Source organism: Mustela putorius, unplaced genomic scaffold (assembly GCF_011764305.1).
Source record: "Mustela putorius furo isolate JIRA1106 unplaced genomic scaffold, ASM1176430v1.1 tig00003856_pilon_pilon_pilon, whole genome shotgun sequence".
Lineage (NCBI taxonomy): Eukaryota > Metazoa > Chordata > Mammalia > Carnivora > Mustelidae > Mustela > Mustela putorius.
The window spans coordinates 1,003,834-1,020,363 of record NW_025422008.1 but is presented as its reverse complement, the minus strand read 5'-3'; the positions used below and the strand labels follow the sequence as shown (position 1 = coordinate 1,020,363).

General features: G+C 47.6%; 2 protein-coding genes across 4 annotated transcripts in view; one reads left to right on the top strand and one right to left on the bottom strand.

Annotated features, from left to right (window-relative positions):
• Nucleotides 1–16,530, bottom strand: part of LOC101690568 (HLA class I histocompatibility antigen, alpha chain G) — a 171,935-nt gene that overhangs the window by 126,295 nt on the left and 29,110 nt on the right.
• On the top strand, nucleotides 9,689–12,826 carry LOC123387557 (DLA class I histocompatibility antigen, A9/A9 alpha chain-like). 3 transcript variants are annotated; one of them, XM_045065166.1, is made up of 8 exons: nucleotides 9,689–9,830; nucleotides 10,092–10,361; nucleotides 10,556–10,831; nucleotides 11,552–11,740; nucleotides 11,860–11,967; nucleotides 12,424–12,456; nucleotides 12,593–12,640; nucleotides 12,773–12,826. In XM_045065166.1, exons 1-8 carry the CDS (start codon nucleotides 9,758–9,760, stop codon nucleotides 12,775–12,777), a joined length of 1,002 nt encoding a protein of 333 aa, XP_044921101.1. In that variant the 5' UTR covers nucleotides 9,689–9,757; the 3' UTR covers nucleotides 12,778–12,826. The 3 variants fall into 3 exon arrangements, with proteins under 3 accessions (XP_044921101.1, XP_044921100.1, XP_044921102.1); XM_045065165.1 differs by having other exon boundaries at nucleotides 11,465–11,740; XM_045065167.1 differs by having other exon boundaries at nucleotides 9,700–9,830; nucleotides 10,524–10,831; nucleotides 11,465–11,740.

Sequence of the window (16,530 nt, the reverse complement as noted above, 5' to 3'; positions counted from 1 at the left end):
GTCCAGGAAAACTGAAAAGTAGATTCTTTTTTTTTTTTTCATTTGACAGAGAGAGAGATCACAAGTAGGCAGAGAGGCAGGCAGGGCTTCCGCTGAGCAGAGAGCCCGATGCAGGGCTCAATCCCAAGACCCTGGGGTCATGACCTGAGCCAAAAGCAGAGGCTTTAACCCACTGAGCCAGCCACCCAGGCACCCCGGAAAAGTAGATTCTTGATCCTCCTGGACAGATTCCCTCTCTTATGGCTATTTTACAAACAACACTCTTTTATCTTAGAATAGTTGGGGATTTACAGAGAAGTAACAACGTTAGTGCAGGGTCCCTGGGCACCCCACACTCACTTGTCCTGTCCTTAACCCCAATCTTACCATCGTGCATTTGTCACAGCTAATGACACAGTATTCATACATTACTACTGATCTCCACGTGGGATTTGCTGTCATGGTTTTGTTTTCTCGCCCAAGATCCCATCCAAGTTGCCTCACTGAGTCCCATCATGGCTCCTTCCAGCTGCTCTGGCTGTGACTGTGTCTCATACTGCCCTGATTTTTCATGGCCCTGACTTGTTTGAGGAGAAGGTTCGGGTACTTTGTAGACTGTCTCTCATTGTGAATCAGGCTGACTGAGCCTGTTTGGGAAGACCACACCTGGGTGGGTGGTTCTCCATACAACATAGCAAGAACATACAGTGATCACTCGCTCATCAGAGATGAAGTTCACCTCCACCCCCTGGCTAAGCTTGTCTAACCCAGATGATCCCTGTGAAGTTCCTTCTTTGGCTTTGTCCCTGTCCATAGTCTTTGTAGGAAGTCACGAAGTACAGTGCACAGGCGAGGGCTGTTCCGCTGGGACAATTTGCATGCAGGTAGTTGTGCAAACATGAGTTCTCAAATGACTTGGTAAGTACCTTACAGCGGGACCAGCAGGTTGTGTGCTTACTCTGCATCTGACTTTATAAGAACCTGCTGACCATCTCCCATAGTGGCTGTGCTGTTTTTTCTTCCCACCATTAGTGACTGAGGCTTTCTGTGGCTCCCTGTCCTGGTCAGCAGGTGACACTATCATTGTCTGGATTCCCACCATCTAACAGTGTGTGATGGCAGATCACTGTTGTCACTTGCATTTCCCTGATGACACCTGCTGCTGAACATCTTTTCATGTGCTTATTACCCATGAGTACATCTTCTTCAGCTCTCCATACTTTTGCTCGTTTTTAATGAGTTGTTTTCTTATTGGTCCTTTCTAAGGGTTTGATAAGTATTCTAAAACAAGTCCTTTTCACACTGTGTGATTTACAAATATTTTCTCCCAGTCTGTGGCCTGAGCTTGTTTCCTGATATAACAGTGGACATTAGGGCACAGGTGTATTTTTCAAATAGGAGACAGGACAAATGACTGACTGTGCTGGATTTTGGGTAGAGGATGTGGGTGACTGGAGGATGAGTCATTACCATATGACTTCTTTATTTTTTAATATCTGTATCTGTCAAATTCTCTTGAAAGTGATTGAATAATGTTTAAAAAAGAAACTACCCTAAAATCCCTAACACCTGACAGATCATCCTCAGACCATGATTGAAGACAGGTTCTGAGTCTTTTCACTGAACTATTAAACTTTTGAATTTCTTTTTCTGAACCAGGTCGGCTAGATTGTATGGACAAATTCTCCCAGTAAAATAGCTTAAAATGCATGCAATGTAGAAAAACCATCATCTTGAAAACATGAAAAGACAGGATAATAATAAGTAAAACAATAAGCACACCCCAAAAAGAAGGGAGAGACTCTTCTTGGCCCCCCAGAGAGCAGGGTCCTAAAACATCATGCAAGGGCTCTGTGAGTCCCCTGCTCAGAGCACAGATGGGCAGGCCCAGCCCTTACAGCTCTGTGCCCTGAGATGCTGATTTTTCCACCATCTCCTTCTCTTTAAAGCATTTACATTCTGATTATGATGAGTATGTATGATGTATAATAACATGTATAATAACATGATGCATAATAACATGATGTCATCTATATTGACCATAGAAAAATTGTAAGATGGAAAAAGTGATAAATGACAAAGTAAAATTGATGTAATTCTCACATTTGGGCTATCTTGTTGCACTTACTTCTAGTCTCTTATCTATCATCCTGCTGCTCAAAGTCTCTCTAAGGGGAAGAGCACAGAGTTCAGGACCCCAGCCCTGCTCTCTCCAGATGCCATTTCCCCAGTCAGCTCCCTGTCACCCTCCTGAGAGGGCTGCCTCTCACTTCCTCCTCCCTCCTCAGCCTCCTTGACTCCCTCCCTGCTCCCCTCTGAGGGGATGAGCTCATTTGTTCCCCACTCAGAAAAGAAGGACTCAGGTGAGAATTGCACAGACGCTCCACCGCACTCCCCATCTCTGCACCTGTGTCCTCATCTTCTGTGCAGTGATGGGGGAGGGGCCATCCTGTCTCTCCCTCCACGTGGTCACATGGCCCCTCACTCACCCTGCATTAATGCACTTTCCCCTCTCTCTGGCCTCAGCAATTTCTCCTACAAACATGCTGGGATGACTCCCATTCAAAACATGAAATAAAACTAAACAAATCAAAACAAAATCATCCCATAAACTCTACACTTGCTCCCATGACTCCTCCAACTCCTGCCCCATCTCTATGGCCTCTGTGCAGAACTCGTCCTGACCCATCATCTCACCCCCCGTGTTGTCTTTGTAGCCAATGGTTAGAGGCACAGAGTTTTACAAGTCAAATCCTTCTACCATCCTTGATATCAAGACAGATGACACCAAGCTTCGATGCCCCCATTTCCTGTATCTCAGAGACCACCTGCGTTAGTTCTTCTGGCTGATTCTGATTATTGCTTCCATACCTCGGAGCAGCCTGCTTCTCAGACTCCTTCTCTGGTCTTCAGGTTTATGCATCATCTTTTCTGAACTGGCTCCTCTTTCACACTCTCATCTGCCCCATGTAATTATTTAATAATTTTGATGAGCTCAGTGTTCAGTGTTTCCTTTATTATGACCATGAAATACTAGTCACAACTGAGTCTTCTATAGACTTATGATTGCGATCCCTTTTCTAAATCAACTTTTTATTTTCCCCAGAGTAAATAAATATCTTATTCCTTCATTTACTTTTTTTCTCTTGGGCTCCTTTTCAATCCTTCCTCTGCTCCCCCTGAGTAAAACATCATGAACATACTGGAGCCCATCCACTCCTCTCCCATCTTCATGTCTGTGTAGCCGCCTGGCCGGCAGCCCTCACTCCTACCCTATGAGGAGGGGATGCCAGCACCCCTGGGGCAGGGCTGACACCCAGACCCCCTGGAGCTCCTCCTGGGGGAACTAGGCCTCTCTCCTGCTGGCTCCCTGTGGTCGGGATCCCATGGGCTCCCCTTGTTTGGTTTTCTCCATCATTTGTCCCACTCTGCCTACTGCTGTCCTGTGGAAGGAAACATGGAAAGGAGAACAGAAACTCTCACATCTGAGGAGACTGTCACATGGTAACATGACAGAGACTCTGCTAGACAGAAATGATGTCCTCGGGATTTGGGGGCCTTGCCTCATGCCTTCCAGCCCCCAGGCCTGTGTTGTTGCCTCTTGGAGTTTTCAAGACATCTACCCTTCCACCCTCTTTCTGACATTTCACTGTGACGTGTCCTGGTGTGGGTCTCCTCTCATCTGCTCTAGGTAAGAATTTGGGTGGGTCTCTCAACAAGTGTGTTTGTCCCTATAAAGTGGGAGGAACATTCTTGAAATTTTTTTTCATTTCCTATTCATCTCATTTTTTTTTTTAAAGATTTTATTTGACAGAGAGAAACACAGTGGCAGAGGGAACACAAGCAGGGGAAATGAGAGAGGGAGAAGAAGGCTTCCCGCTGAGCAGGTAGCCTGATGTGGGGCTCAATCCCAGAACCCTGGGATTATGACCTGAGCCAAAGGCAGATGCTTAATGACAGCCACCCAGGCACTCTTCACCATAGTTTTAAAAAACTGTTATTAACTTGTTGGAAACATTTGATTGAGAAACAAATCTTCTCTCTTGCTACCATCACATTCCTGATTGTACGACTTCAGGAAAGGAAAACAGTATATCCACTCGATTATTCATTTCTATGCTCATATTGTTAGTTTCCCAGAGCTCTTTCCTGTTCTGGAATTGTACAGCACTGTGTGGAGTTGTGTTTTTGTTTCACATCCATATGCCTGTTGCATCCTGTAGATGTGACTGATCCTAGTGGTAGGGGACCTACTAGGTCTCCCGGTTCCTGCTTTTGTGATATCATGACCTTTCTCCACACAGCACTCATCTCAGGAGCGACCTGTGTTCCCTCTGTCATTTCTTCTCCATGTCCACTCCCACATGACCCTGCCAGTGTCCAGTCAGTAGAGTGTCACCCTTGCTCTGCGCTATAGCTCCAGAGGCCAGCTGATCCTGAGTCCCTGGAGGCTTCAAGATGTCCACTGGATGATGGACTTTAGAGTGATTTGAGCAGCCAAGTCACATTGCTTCTTAATGTCCTCCTAGGCTCTGATCCTCGCAGCCTCCCACACAGAACATTCTGGAACATCGTGACAGCTCACGTACCTAGAGTGCACAGACAACCCCCCCTGATAGACAGGATCACAAGTCAACAAGGTCTCTGGGAGCAAACCCTTTGGGCTGAACACTGGCTCCACCACATCCTTCTCTCCCAGTCTCCCTTTCCCTGTCTGAACAAACGGATGCCCTATGGTTGCCTCCTCAGTTGGCTTTCATGATTAAGTTCGACCCTCTGTGTAAGTCACTTGGTTAATCCTTGACACATGCTTATGTTCCACTATTTGTACTCACCTTCATCATATTGATTATAGCAATTATATAACTTCTGTTCTTTGTTTTCATAAAACATAAGTGAATGCACATCCTTGTGAACTGTGTGATTATCTCTTTAGAATAAACTCCTCAAAGAAAATGTGTTTCACAATATAAGCACATGTCTGTGGAAACATTTTTCTAAAGCACCCATTGAAAATTGTGTCCCAGTGATCACTTCCATCAACCTTTACGACAGTGTTTTCCTGACCCTCTGATGAACACTCTCATTCCTTACTTTCATCTTTGCCAAGTACATAGATTTATTTTATAGCTTTATTCCTATTACTTATTCCACATTCTCATATTTGTTTATGTTTTCTTATTACAAATACATTGGTTTGGTGTTTCATTTCCAACTTCCCAGATTGTTTTCTAACATTTTTATTCTTTTCTTTCTTTTTCTTTTTTCATTCTTTGACGGCATTTGACAAACAACGTTATGCTCATTTCAGGTGTACAACATAGTGATTCGCCATATAACCCAACAATTCCACTCTTTGGTATTTACCCAAGGAAAAGAGAAATACCGATTCTATAATTATGTTTTGAATCAATTGTAGCTATTTTAAAATATGGAATTTAACAGAGAAGAGCCAGTAGCCCTCAACATCGGGAGCTGGTCTGACACTGACAGTCGGGCTCAGTGTGGTCAGAAGATGTCTAATGTCTACCCCTTGGCCATATTCTTCTCCTGTGGGACATAAGTCAGTCACCTCCTGGAACATCAGCATCAGACAAGGACACTCTGAAACCACAACATCACTCTGTGTCATTACAGACAAAACAAGGCACTGTACAACCCACAGAATAACACACATCTCCCTGTGTCAGCCAATGTGAGCAATCGCTGCTTCTCCACCATGACTGCTCTCTCCTCGCTCTGGTCTGGCCTGCTGGAAGCAGACTCACTGAGATGCTCAACCATGGGATTGCCTACATACCTTGACAACATGCAGTCAGGAGTGAGCCCCAACTTGCATGGGTCCTCTCCAAAACTCCCATCCAAAGCCATGTCCCTTAGGATCCAACACCTTCATATTAAGATGCCCCACGGCCCCCAAAGGGGCACGTTCTCTCTCACTGCAAAAGGTAATAGATCCAACTTGAGGGCCTGCAGGAGCTCCTGGTGGTCTTGGTTGAAGAACAATAATGAATGTTACCCTTCTGACTGTCAAGATCGTGTTTGTGTCTTTTAGTTTGATCATGACATGTGTTTGTATCTTGGTGAGTATGTGGTTGACATGCAGATATTTCAAGTTTTTCTTGATGGGTTTTCATCACTGGGCCGTGCTTAGAGAATTTCTTCATGTCAAAATTGTAAGCATTTCATGTATATTTCTATCTCAGTAGAAATGAAGAGCACAGGGCTTTAAGGGTGAAGGGAAACACAGAATTGTTTGAATTTGAGCAAAAGTATGGGGAGGAGACAGAGGTAAAAGATAATAACGTAATGGAATCTAAGATGTCCATCTTCTGCTTTATGATGTTTACAAGCATGTACAGAGCCTATGAGGTATCTGATACATGTGTGTTCAATCTCTCACCTGGGCTTGGTGAAGACTTATGTGTCTGCTTCTATTTATCAGATGAACACAGACAAGACCCAAAACACCCAAGTAATAGAGGCAACAAAGAGCTCCAGGGATGGGCATTTTTGAACATATAATGACCTAGATGTGATACATCATGATTTGGTTCATGTCTGTACACCAGCTGTTACAATGCATGGTAATTACACTTAGGTGCTGTATTTTAAGCATATGATATGTTTCAGACCCACACAGATAATCCATGTCTTCAATTTGAAGATAAATTTAATACGTGTATACTAATGAGTCACACAGTATCCTCTTTGAGGAGGATCCTGACAACTAAGAGTGTTCTAGAATAGGTACTGTCTGAATAGTAGCTATGAGCCACCTGTGGCTATTTAAATTCATATTCATTCAAAACAATTAAAAATGCAACTGCTAGGGCGCCTGGGTGGCTCAGTGGGTTAAAGCCTCTGCCTTCGGCTCAGGTCATGATCTCAGGGTCCTGGGATCGAGCCCCACATCGGGTTCTCTGCTCAGTGGGGAGCCTGCTTCCTCCCCTCTCTCTCTCTCTCTCTCTGCCTGCCTCTCTGCTTATTTGTGATCTCTCTCTGTCAAATAAATAAATAAAATCTTTTTTTTTTTAAATGCAACTGCTCAGCACACCAGCCCCATTTCAAGTGTCACCTGCATATCAAGAGCCACATGCATCTCGTGGCCACCATACTGGACAGCGCAGATACAGAACAATTCCTTCCACATAGACTGTTGCATTGGAAGGTGCTGTGCTTCGTGCTTTGTGGGTCTCGAATCAGAGGCATGAGACACATGTAAACGGAGAAGACCAACATGATTTCTCTTACAGACAACATCAGATTTCTGTCTGGGATGTGAATACATATGCAGCTGGCGGGTCACAAAATCAAAGTTGGTTATGCCTGGGTCTGGTGCCTTCAGGGGCAAACTGCCCCAAGTTACAAAAGGGAAATCCCTGTCCCTCCACCTCCCTTCCCAGACTGGGGACCCTCTCTGCCATCACATTTCCAGGAGATGAGATCTCTTCTAGATGCACTCAGGGGCTAGAGTCAGAGCTGAGTTTTCAGAGGCAGGAAGTGCAGCTCAGGGAAAGGGATTCTGCTGAGTGAGGAGGAGGCCAGAGCCTGGACCAGTGGGAGACTCAGGGTTTTCAGAGCAGCCGTTCTCAAAGTGTGGTCTGGGGAACACCTGAAGTCACAGAGGCCCTTGCACAGAATCCATGAAGTTAACACTATTTTCATAACATCACTTAGACATTATTTGCCTTTTCACATCGTTGACACTCGCACTGAGGTAAAATTTAGCAAGAATGGAGGTGATGGGTCCACAGGGCAATTGTTATTCTTCACCACTTCCATTAAAAAAAAAAAAAAAAAAAAAAAAAAACACTCTTTCTGCCATTTTCCCAAGCCACCATAATGGTCCCAGCAGATGCTTTTAAGAGTATTAATGCCTAGAAGAGAGGCAAAGGCAGGTCTTCTTAGGCCATGCTCCAAAGTCATCATCCTATTTCTAACTGTAATGACAAAGGTTCTATTGGGAATTTGAAATCACTGCTGATTACAGAGCTGGGAATACTGCTGTGAACCTTATGGGCAGGTTAAACCTGAGGGAAGTGAGCAGCGCAGATTTGATGTACAACTCAAAGATCTACCAAAATAGCAGAAGAATCTGTCCCCATCCCTCCAGTTTGGTTTCATTGTCCTGACAACCTCAGCTGGCATCATGGACCATGAAGAAGCAAGACAAAGACTCACATGAGGGAAATCCTGAGATTCTTTTTCTAGGGAGATAATACCTACATGCAAATAAAATACCTCAAAAACAAAAGTAGGACAAAAAACTAGTATCACATTCAAACACGCTGATTAGTGCACTAGAAATTATCATCTTTAGTAATTATTCTCAAATCTACATTTAAACATGTCATATAAGATAGCATGGGATGTACAGCACTTCTGCATACATAAACCCCAAAGAAAATAATTTGTGTAAAAATTAACTGCCTCTTTCTCTCTCTCTCTCTCTCTCTTTTTTTTTTTTTTTTTTTTTACAGAACACCATTTTTACCCAAAGTAATGAACGACACAGAACTTGGATTATTTAGACTAGGACAACTGACCTACAGCGTCTGGAAAATGAACATGAAGTTAACCTTTCATGAAAATCAACTCATATACGACAGCTGAGAGTACTTGTTGCCTTGATCAAATGTAAGCGCTCGAGAAAAAATCAGAATCTTGGGAACCTTGTGATGTACCAATAAACTTGACAGCTTCCCACTACTGATATATTGGGATCTGTGGTAATATTAAAACAAATATGACTTTTGATAATTCAGTTTTAACCTCATCAACACTGGAACACATACATAACTTAGTTAAAAAACACATTACTTTTTAAAAAATCATGCATTAGTACAAGGTCCATTCTGGGTACAAGATGGGCCTGTGGATTTTAATGCATCAGAGGACAGAGTCAATGATACTCTTACAAGTTCCACTTTACAAAGAGCTTAGAGAAAGTACAACTTGTGTCATTTGGATATAGTACCTAAGATGAATAGCCATAATGATCTGAGAAGGTTATGGAACATACTAGTCTCCCATATTTGTGTAAGGTTGTAAATATTTTCCTACACTTCAACCAAAACAACACAATAAATGCAGAAGCAAATCTGAACAGCCAGGGGTCTTCTAAGGAGACAGACAAGAAAGGGACTTGAAAAGATGTAAAATGCAAGAACCTCACTTTTCTCGCTATGGTTTTTATTTGTAGAAGTAGTTATTTTGCATAAAAGCAGTATTTCTGCTTTCATGCGATGGATTATTAATATGATTCTAAATGAATCAATGAATTTTTAAACCTGTTTTATTCCTACTACGGTAAATACTGATAGAGATAACCCACAGACACAAAATGATCCTTGGGATCCTCAATCAGCTATGAGACTGTGTAGATACCCTGTGAACAGAATGTTTGAGAATCACTGACTCACGCAGCTCCTGGGCTTCTGCTCAGGAGGACAGTGCGACAAAGAGCGCTCTGTGCAGTAGGTGAGGGGTCGGGGCAAGGTCCCAGGTCCCTGGGTCGCCTCTCAGGCCCCAGGGCGGTGTCTGGGGTGGGGAAGCCCAGTGTTGGGGAATCCCCATCTCTCTGGGTTTCACTTGTCTCTCTCCCAACCTGTGTCACCTCCTCCTGCCTGGGTACTCATGACACAGACCCAGCTGGCGCTCCCATTAGGTGCCGGGTTTCTGGCGAAGCCAATCAGCGGCCGCGATTTCGGGTTATAAAGTCTCCTCACCCGCCTCCGAGCCCAGCTGAGACTCACCGTCTCCTCAGACTCTGAAGATGGAAGTTGTGATGCCCCGAACCCTCCTCCTGCCGCTGTGGGGGGCGCTGGCCGTGACCGAGACCTGGGCGGGTGAGTGCGGGGCGGGAGGAAAGGGCCTCTGCGGGGCGGGAGCGAGGGGACCGCCGGGCGGGGACGCGTACCCCGGGGAAGGCGCCTCTCCGCCGCCCCCATCCCCGTCCCGGCCTGTGCTGCCCCGTCCCTCCCCGCCTGCGCCCTGCTCTCCCCCTCTCGGTGCCCCCTCCCCCTGTCCTCCCGGCCGCCTCCACCTGGGCCCCGGGCCCCGCGCCGGGAGGAGGGTCGGGCGGGGTCTCAGCCCCTCCGCGCCCGCAGGCTCCCACTCCCTGAGGTATTTCGACACCGCGGTGTCCCGGCCCGGCCGCGGGGAGCCCCGCTTCATCTCCGTGGGCTACGTGGACGACACGCAGTTCGTGCGGTTCGACAGCGACTCTGCCAGTCGGAGGATGGAGCCGCGGGCGCCATGGGTGGAGCAGGAGGGGCCGGAGTATTGGGACCGGCAGACGCGGATCATCAAGGACACCGCACTGACTTACCGAGTGAACCTGAACACCCTGCGGGGCTACTACAACCAGAGCGAGGCCGGTGAGCGACAGGGCCGGGTCCAGGTCACGACCCTCATTCTCCGATATCCGGGTCTCAGCGTCACCCGAGTCTGAGGGACCCTCCCGCTGCCCCTCTGCCGCCCCGCATCCTTAAGCCGGAAGAACCCGCGGGAACTTTTAGGCGGTTTTACTTTCTGTTTGGACTTAACCCCCTGCCTGTCGGGGCGGGGCCAGGGTCTCACACCGTCCAGCGCATGTACGGCTGTGACGTGGGGCCCGACGGGCGCCTCCTCCGCGGGTACAGTCATTTAGCCTACGACGGCGCGGATTACATCGCCCTGAACGAGGACCTGCGCTCCTGGACCGCGGCGGACGCGGCGGCGCAGATCACCCGCCGCAAGTGGGAGGCGGCCGGTGAGGCAGAGCCGCTGAGGAACTACCTGGAGGTAGAGTGCGTGGAGTGGCTCCGGAGGCACCTGGAGAACGGGAAGGAGACGCTGCTGCGCGCAGGTACCAGGGGCCCCGGGGCCTCCCTGATCTCCCCTCCCCTGGGGCTGGCTTCTCAGGAAGGGAAAATGGACTCAGTGTCAGAAACACCGCCCTCCCACGGGTGGGGAGAGGGAGGTCCACCTGGGTGTTCAGGTTCCTACTCAAGACTGACTCACCCAGAGGGCCGCTTTTCTCTAAAGGACAGTGGAGGAATCCAGCCTCTCCCAGGAGGCACGTGGGGACCATCCCTGCAATAACCCATCAGCAGTTCCCTGTGACCCTGGCAGCCACCCTGGAAACCATGGCTTAATCTCCCAAGGCCTTTTTCTTCAATATGAACATCTTTGGAGGTCTAACTGGGTGTTTTGAGTCATTCACACACACACACACACACACCCCTTAGCCCAACCCCTGCCTCAGTCAGGACCATTAGTGTGCTCTCCCCCTTAAACCTACAGCCTCCTATCCTGAACTCCCTCCCGGAGTCTAGAACTTTCCAGGATTAGATGATCCCAAGGGCTGGGCTGGTGACTGGGTTTTGTGCTTCTTCTATCCAGACCAATACCCAGTCCATCTCCAGATGGTCACATGAATGCTGTTTCAGTGGCCTATAAAGATAAACCCAAGTGTGGATTTTCTGATTCTCTTCCTCAGAACCCCCCAACACACAGGTGACCCACCACCCCATCTCTGACCGTGATGTCACCCTGAGGTGCTGGGCCTTGGACTTCTACCCTGCAGAGATCACCCTGACCTGGCAGCGAGATGGAGAGGACCTGACCCAAGACACAGAGCTTGTGGAGACCAGGCCTGCAGGAGATGGAAACTTCCAGAAGTGGGCGGCTGTGGTGGTGCCTTCTGGAGAGGAACAGACATACACATGCCATGTGCAGCATGAGGGGTTGCCCAAGCCTGTCACCTTGAGATGGGGTAAGGAGGGTTTGGGGTAGAGCCTCTTCTCAGGGAAAGCAGAAGGCCTTCTGGAGAACTTCAGCAGGGCCAGGACACTTACCAGAGCTCTGGACCCCTCACCTTCTCTCCATTTCCAGAGCCACCACCTCACACCATCTCCAGCATGTGGATCAGTGCTATTCTGGGTCTCCTGGTGGTCACTGCAGTCATTGGAGCTGCAGTGATATGGAGGAAGAAGTGCTCAGGTAAAAATTGAGCGGGGGAGGGGGGGCCCAGGGGGAGTGCAGGGATCTCAGGTTTCTTGTCCTGCTGGGGGATTTCCTCAGTAGCAGACTGTCCTGCCTTGCTACTGGGAAGTACCATCCTCACAAATGGACTTGCCTATTCTGGAGCTGATCACGAACACTCACTCTGTAGCAAACACTTGTGAAAATGAAGGATACATTTTCATGTTAATTCTGGTGATAGGGACCTCATGCCCAGCATTCACAGGACAGAGAGAGAAGTCCCTGCTGAGTACAGAGCTCCAGCAAGTCAGGTGACCCAGTGACTTCTCACCTCATTTTTCATGTTTTCTATTATGTCCTGGGTGTTCAGTTGTGATTCTGGAAGTTCATTTAGAACCAGGACTGGGAGCTTCCTCTAGGATCTCATGGCCCAGCCATGTCCCAGGCCTCTGACATGATATTTTTTCCCCACAGGAGAAAAAGGACCGGGCTACTCTCATGCTGCACGTAAGTATGGAGGGGTGATCCCTGAGACCCTGGGATAGTGTAGACAGGACCCCATGGGGAGCTCACACACCCCATAGCTCCTCCTTTAATCTCCTCTCCTGTGGGCTCTGACCACGTCCTGTTTGTTCTCCCCTAGGTGATGACAGTGCCCAGGGCTCTGATGTGTCTCTCACAGCTGCTAAAGGTGAGACCCTGGAGCCCCTGATGTGGGGAAGGGTTGGGGCACTAGGGACACTTTGCGCATGAGGGGGGCTGCTGAGATGTCCCCACTTATGGGACTGACCTCAATTTGTACGTTATTTTTTTTTTTTTACAGTGTGAGACCAGCTGCCTTGTGGGGACTAAGAGATGGAAGATTTCCATCTCACACAACCCCCACTTGGTGACATCAGCAACCCCTGACTTCTCTTTGTGCAGACGTCAGAATGTGTCTGTGTTCCTTTGAGCATATGTGAGGACATAAGGAGATTTGCCCACCAGACCCCTCCCTATTCTGATTTTTTATTCTCCTTTTTGATGTGCTTTTTTGTTCCAGCAGATGCAGGGCTGAACCATCTCCATCTCTATATTTATTTCATGTTGGGCTGAGTACAAATGACTTACTTCTGTATTGAAAATGAGAATCCAGGGGCACCTGAGTGGCTCAGTGGGGTAAAGCCTCTGCTTTCGGCTCAGGTCATGATCCCACGGTTCTGGGATCAAGCCCTGCATCGGGCTCTCTGCTCAGCAGGGAGCCTGCTTCCTCTCTCTCTCTCTTCCAGACTCTCTGCCTACTTGTGATCTCTGTCAGATAAAAAAATCTTTTAAAAAAACGAAAAAGAAAAAATGAGAATCCAGACATGAGTTGTTTCCTAATTCTTCCATATGGGGTTTATGAGGTAATAAAAGAGGAGATTTGTTAAATTAAGACAGCAAATAAATGGAAGTGCTAAGAACCTTCCAGAATCTGTGCGTTTACTGTGCTAAGTCTGTTGCGGGTAGGTGCAGAGGGTGTGAGGAGACGAGCGGGGATGTGGCCTGTGCCCAGTGTGTGATCAGTGCATCACAGGAATGACATGCTCACACCTCAGCTGGGTCATCTCTCTGCTTTGTGTCCTTGGCCCTTGTATGGAAGCTTGTATCACTAGGAGCTGTGATCACAGGGACTTGGATATCACCTGGTACCAGAACCTTGTGCAGCAAGAGCTTCCTGTGACTGGGTCAGCCTCACCTCGGGCCTGGGTTGGGTCATAGCCTCCTTTCTGGGGTGGGTTTTTTTTCATTGTTTCTCTAGAGCGTCAGTCCAGCTCTTGCTCTTGTGTACCAGTTCTCGTACCATTTTCCGTGGGTGACCCTGTCAGTTATAGCAGCAGGTGTCCTTTGGGTTGTGCTCCCATAGACCTAGGTTGTCCCTACCACACAGGAGTCTCTGTGGTACAGAGAGATGAACTTTCAGATTCACCCATCTCTTCCCCTCACTCTAGACCTGTTTTCTAGATCATTCTTAGGATTCTGGAGATAGAGGAAGAATCTGAAAGTATCTCAGCCTTAATAAACATCAGTTTTTCTCTCCAGCTGCTCTGCCCTCTCTCCCCTACCTTTAGTTCAATGATCCTAATGCTGGCTTGGATCCACGTTCATGGATCTATAAAGCAGAGTCTAATGTAGATCTCTTTGTGGTTGGAGAAAAGGAGCCAAAAAGCCTGAGTACAGTGTTTCAGGAGAGCGAGATCTGTGTGCTGTGCTGTGCAAGAGAGATGGTGTGGGGGAAGGGGCTGAGCAGAGAAAGGGAGGGGAGGGGAGCCCTGTGAGGGGAGAGAGGCAGCACAGATGGTGAGGTGGGTGTATGTGGGGTGGGAACTGCCTGTGCCAGAGACTCATCTAGAAGAGGGAGTCCTCTAGCTGCTCATTCATTCAACTGATAACTGTCATGTGCCTCATACAGGACATGCTATGTTTACATCTGGGCACCTCAGTGAGACTAAGAGGGAAAATGTGCTGCTCTTGTGGAGAGTATTTCTAGTAGAAGGGGCAGACTACACTTGACCCTCCGACAATGTGGGGATGGGGCACTGACCCCCCTCGTGCAGTCAGAAATCCAAGTATAACTTTTCACTCCCTCAAAACATAAGAGCTCATAGCCTACTGTTGCTAGAAGCCTCACTGATAACATGAAGAGTCACTTAACACATGTTTATGTTACATGTAGAAAACAGTCTTCTAACAATGAATGGAGCTGCAAAAATTAGTCAGAAATCACAAAGATGAGGAAATGCATGGACAGTACCTACTATAAAAAGTCCAGCACATGGGTGCACATGCACCGTGCAAATCCAGTGTCATTCAGAGGTGAACTGTGTATTGTGTAAGTGCAGTAATAAGGGAAGTGTTTAAGTTGGAAATTGGCAGGAGCTGTGAGGAAGGAGATCCCGGCCTGAGACGGGGCAATGACTCCTTTACTCCAGGGATCAGGGGAGCCTCACTGAGAAGGTGACCTCACCATGGAGGTCTGAGGGTATTACTTTTCTCTGAGTGAGGAGTAGAGTTACAAGAATGAACAGATCAATGGGTTTGACTTTTTAAGCAGCACCTGTTTGCTGCTATGAGAACCAAGAGGAGCAGGGCGAGCCACCAGTGGGGAAACTATAGGAAACCAGTGCAGTGTTCCAGGAGGGGGGTGTGGGCTGTACGTCTGGGGTGTGAGGAGGGAAGATACAGGAAGTGGTTGGGTGCTGGATATTCAAAGATGGACTTCACAGCATTTCCTAATGGATTCATTCTCGGGGGTGAGTGGAGGAATCAAGGAGGGCATCCAGTATTTCAGACTGCAGATAGAATTGTGCAGGGCTTTTCTTGGATATGGAGAAGATTCTGGAAGCAGGACACTGGGGGAAGCAGAATCACAGGCATCCAGGTTAGGCATATGGAATCTGAGACGTCCACTAGAAATGCAGTGAGGTTAGCAGTTGCATACAGAGCGCAGGGCAGGAGAAATATCTGGGTTGGAGAAATAGCTTTGGAAGGTGACAGCATATACATGGTGATTAGAGCCTTCAGCAGAGATGAGGTCACCAGGGGGTGAGAACCATAAAAGAGAAGGGAACAGGACCAAACCCTGGACTCCTCAGGGCTAAGCAGGCTGATCAGAGCGCACACGCAGAGCGCACTGCAGAGTCTGGTTCTGTATGTAGAAGGTACAGAGACCAGGGAGGCCCAGCCCTCAGTGTGCACAGGAATTTCGTGGACTCTGAAGATCTAGACAGTCTGGGGTAGAATGTGAGATGCTGGGTTGATAACAAGGTTGGTGCTGCTGCTGCTGCTGGTCTTCAGATCGCACACAGAGTAGCGAGCACATGAAGCAGGACTCCCACATGGCTGTGCATCCACCTCTCCTGCAGCGCTTATCACGTCAATGATTCCTGAGCCCACGTGCAATCATTTTAAGCTGGTGGGTCTATGGAGAGGCCTGAGTATTTGGTAACAAAGCTACAGGCAATCCTGTGACTCCACCAGATAGAGAAACACTGAAGTCATCAATGAAGAGCCCTCATTGTGGGAAGGGGTTTTACAGACACATTTAAAGGGTTTTTGCGAGGCATCTGTGTGTCCCACTCTTGGTTTCAGCTCAGGTCATGATCTCAGGGTCATGAGAACTAGCCCACGTTGGGAGCTACACCCAGTACAGAGTCTGGCTGAAATGTCTTCCATCTCCTTCTACCCCTCCCTGCCTCTCTCACCCTCTTTCTGTCTCAAATAAATAAATAATACCTTCAGATGTCTTTGTGTAGGAAGAAAAATGCAAGACATGCTGGGAGATGCATTTTTTTCTCTCCTGTGGGGCACAGTCAGGTGGCAGATTGAGGAAGTTTTCATCTCAACATAAAATGTCTGAGTTAAGGAGAGTGTAGATCTTAAATGTCTGCATCACACAAAAGGAAACTGTAACTATGTGACATGATGCACATGTTAGCTATTGTTATGGTTGTAATCACTGTACAATACAGAAATGTATCAATCAGCAGGTTGTATCTGAAACTCGCCCAATGAGTTTGTGATACAGACATATAGTTACAGAGAGACTTAGGGAAGAGAGAT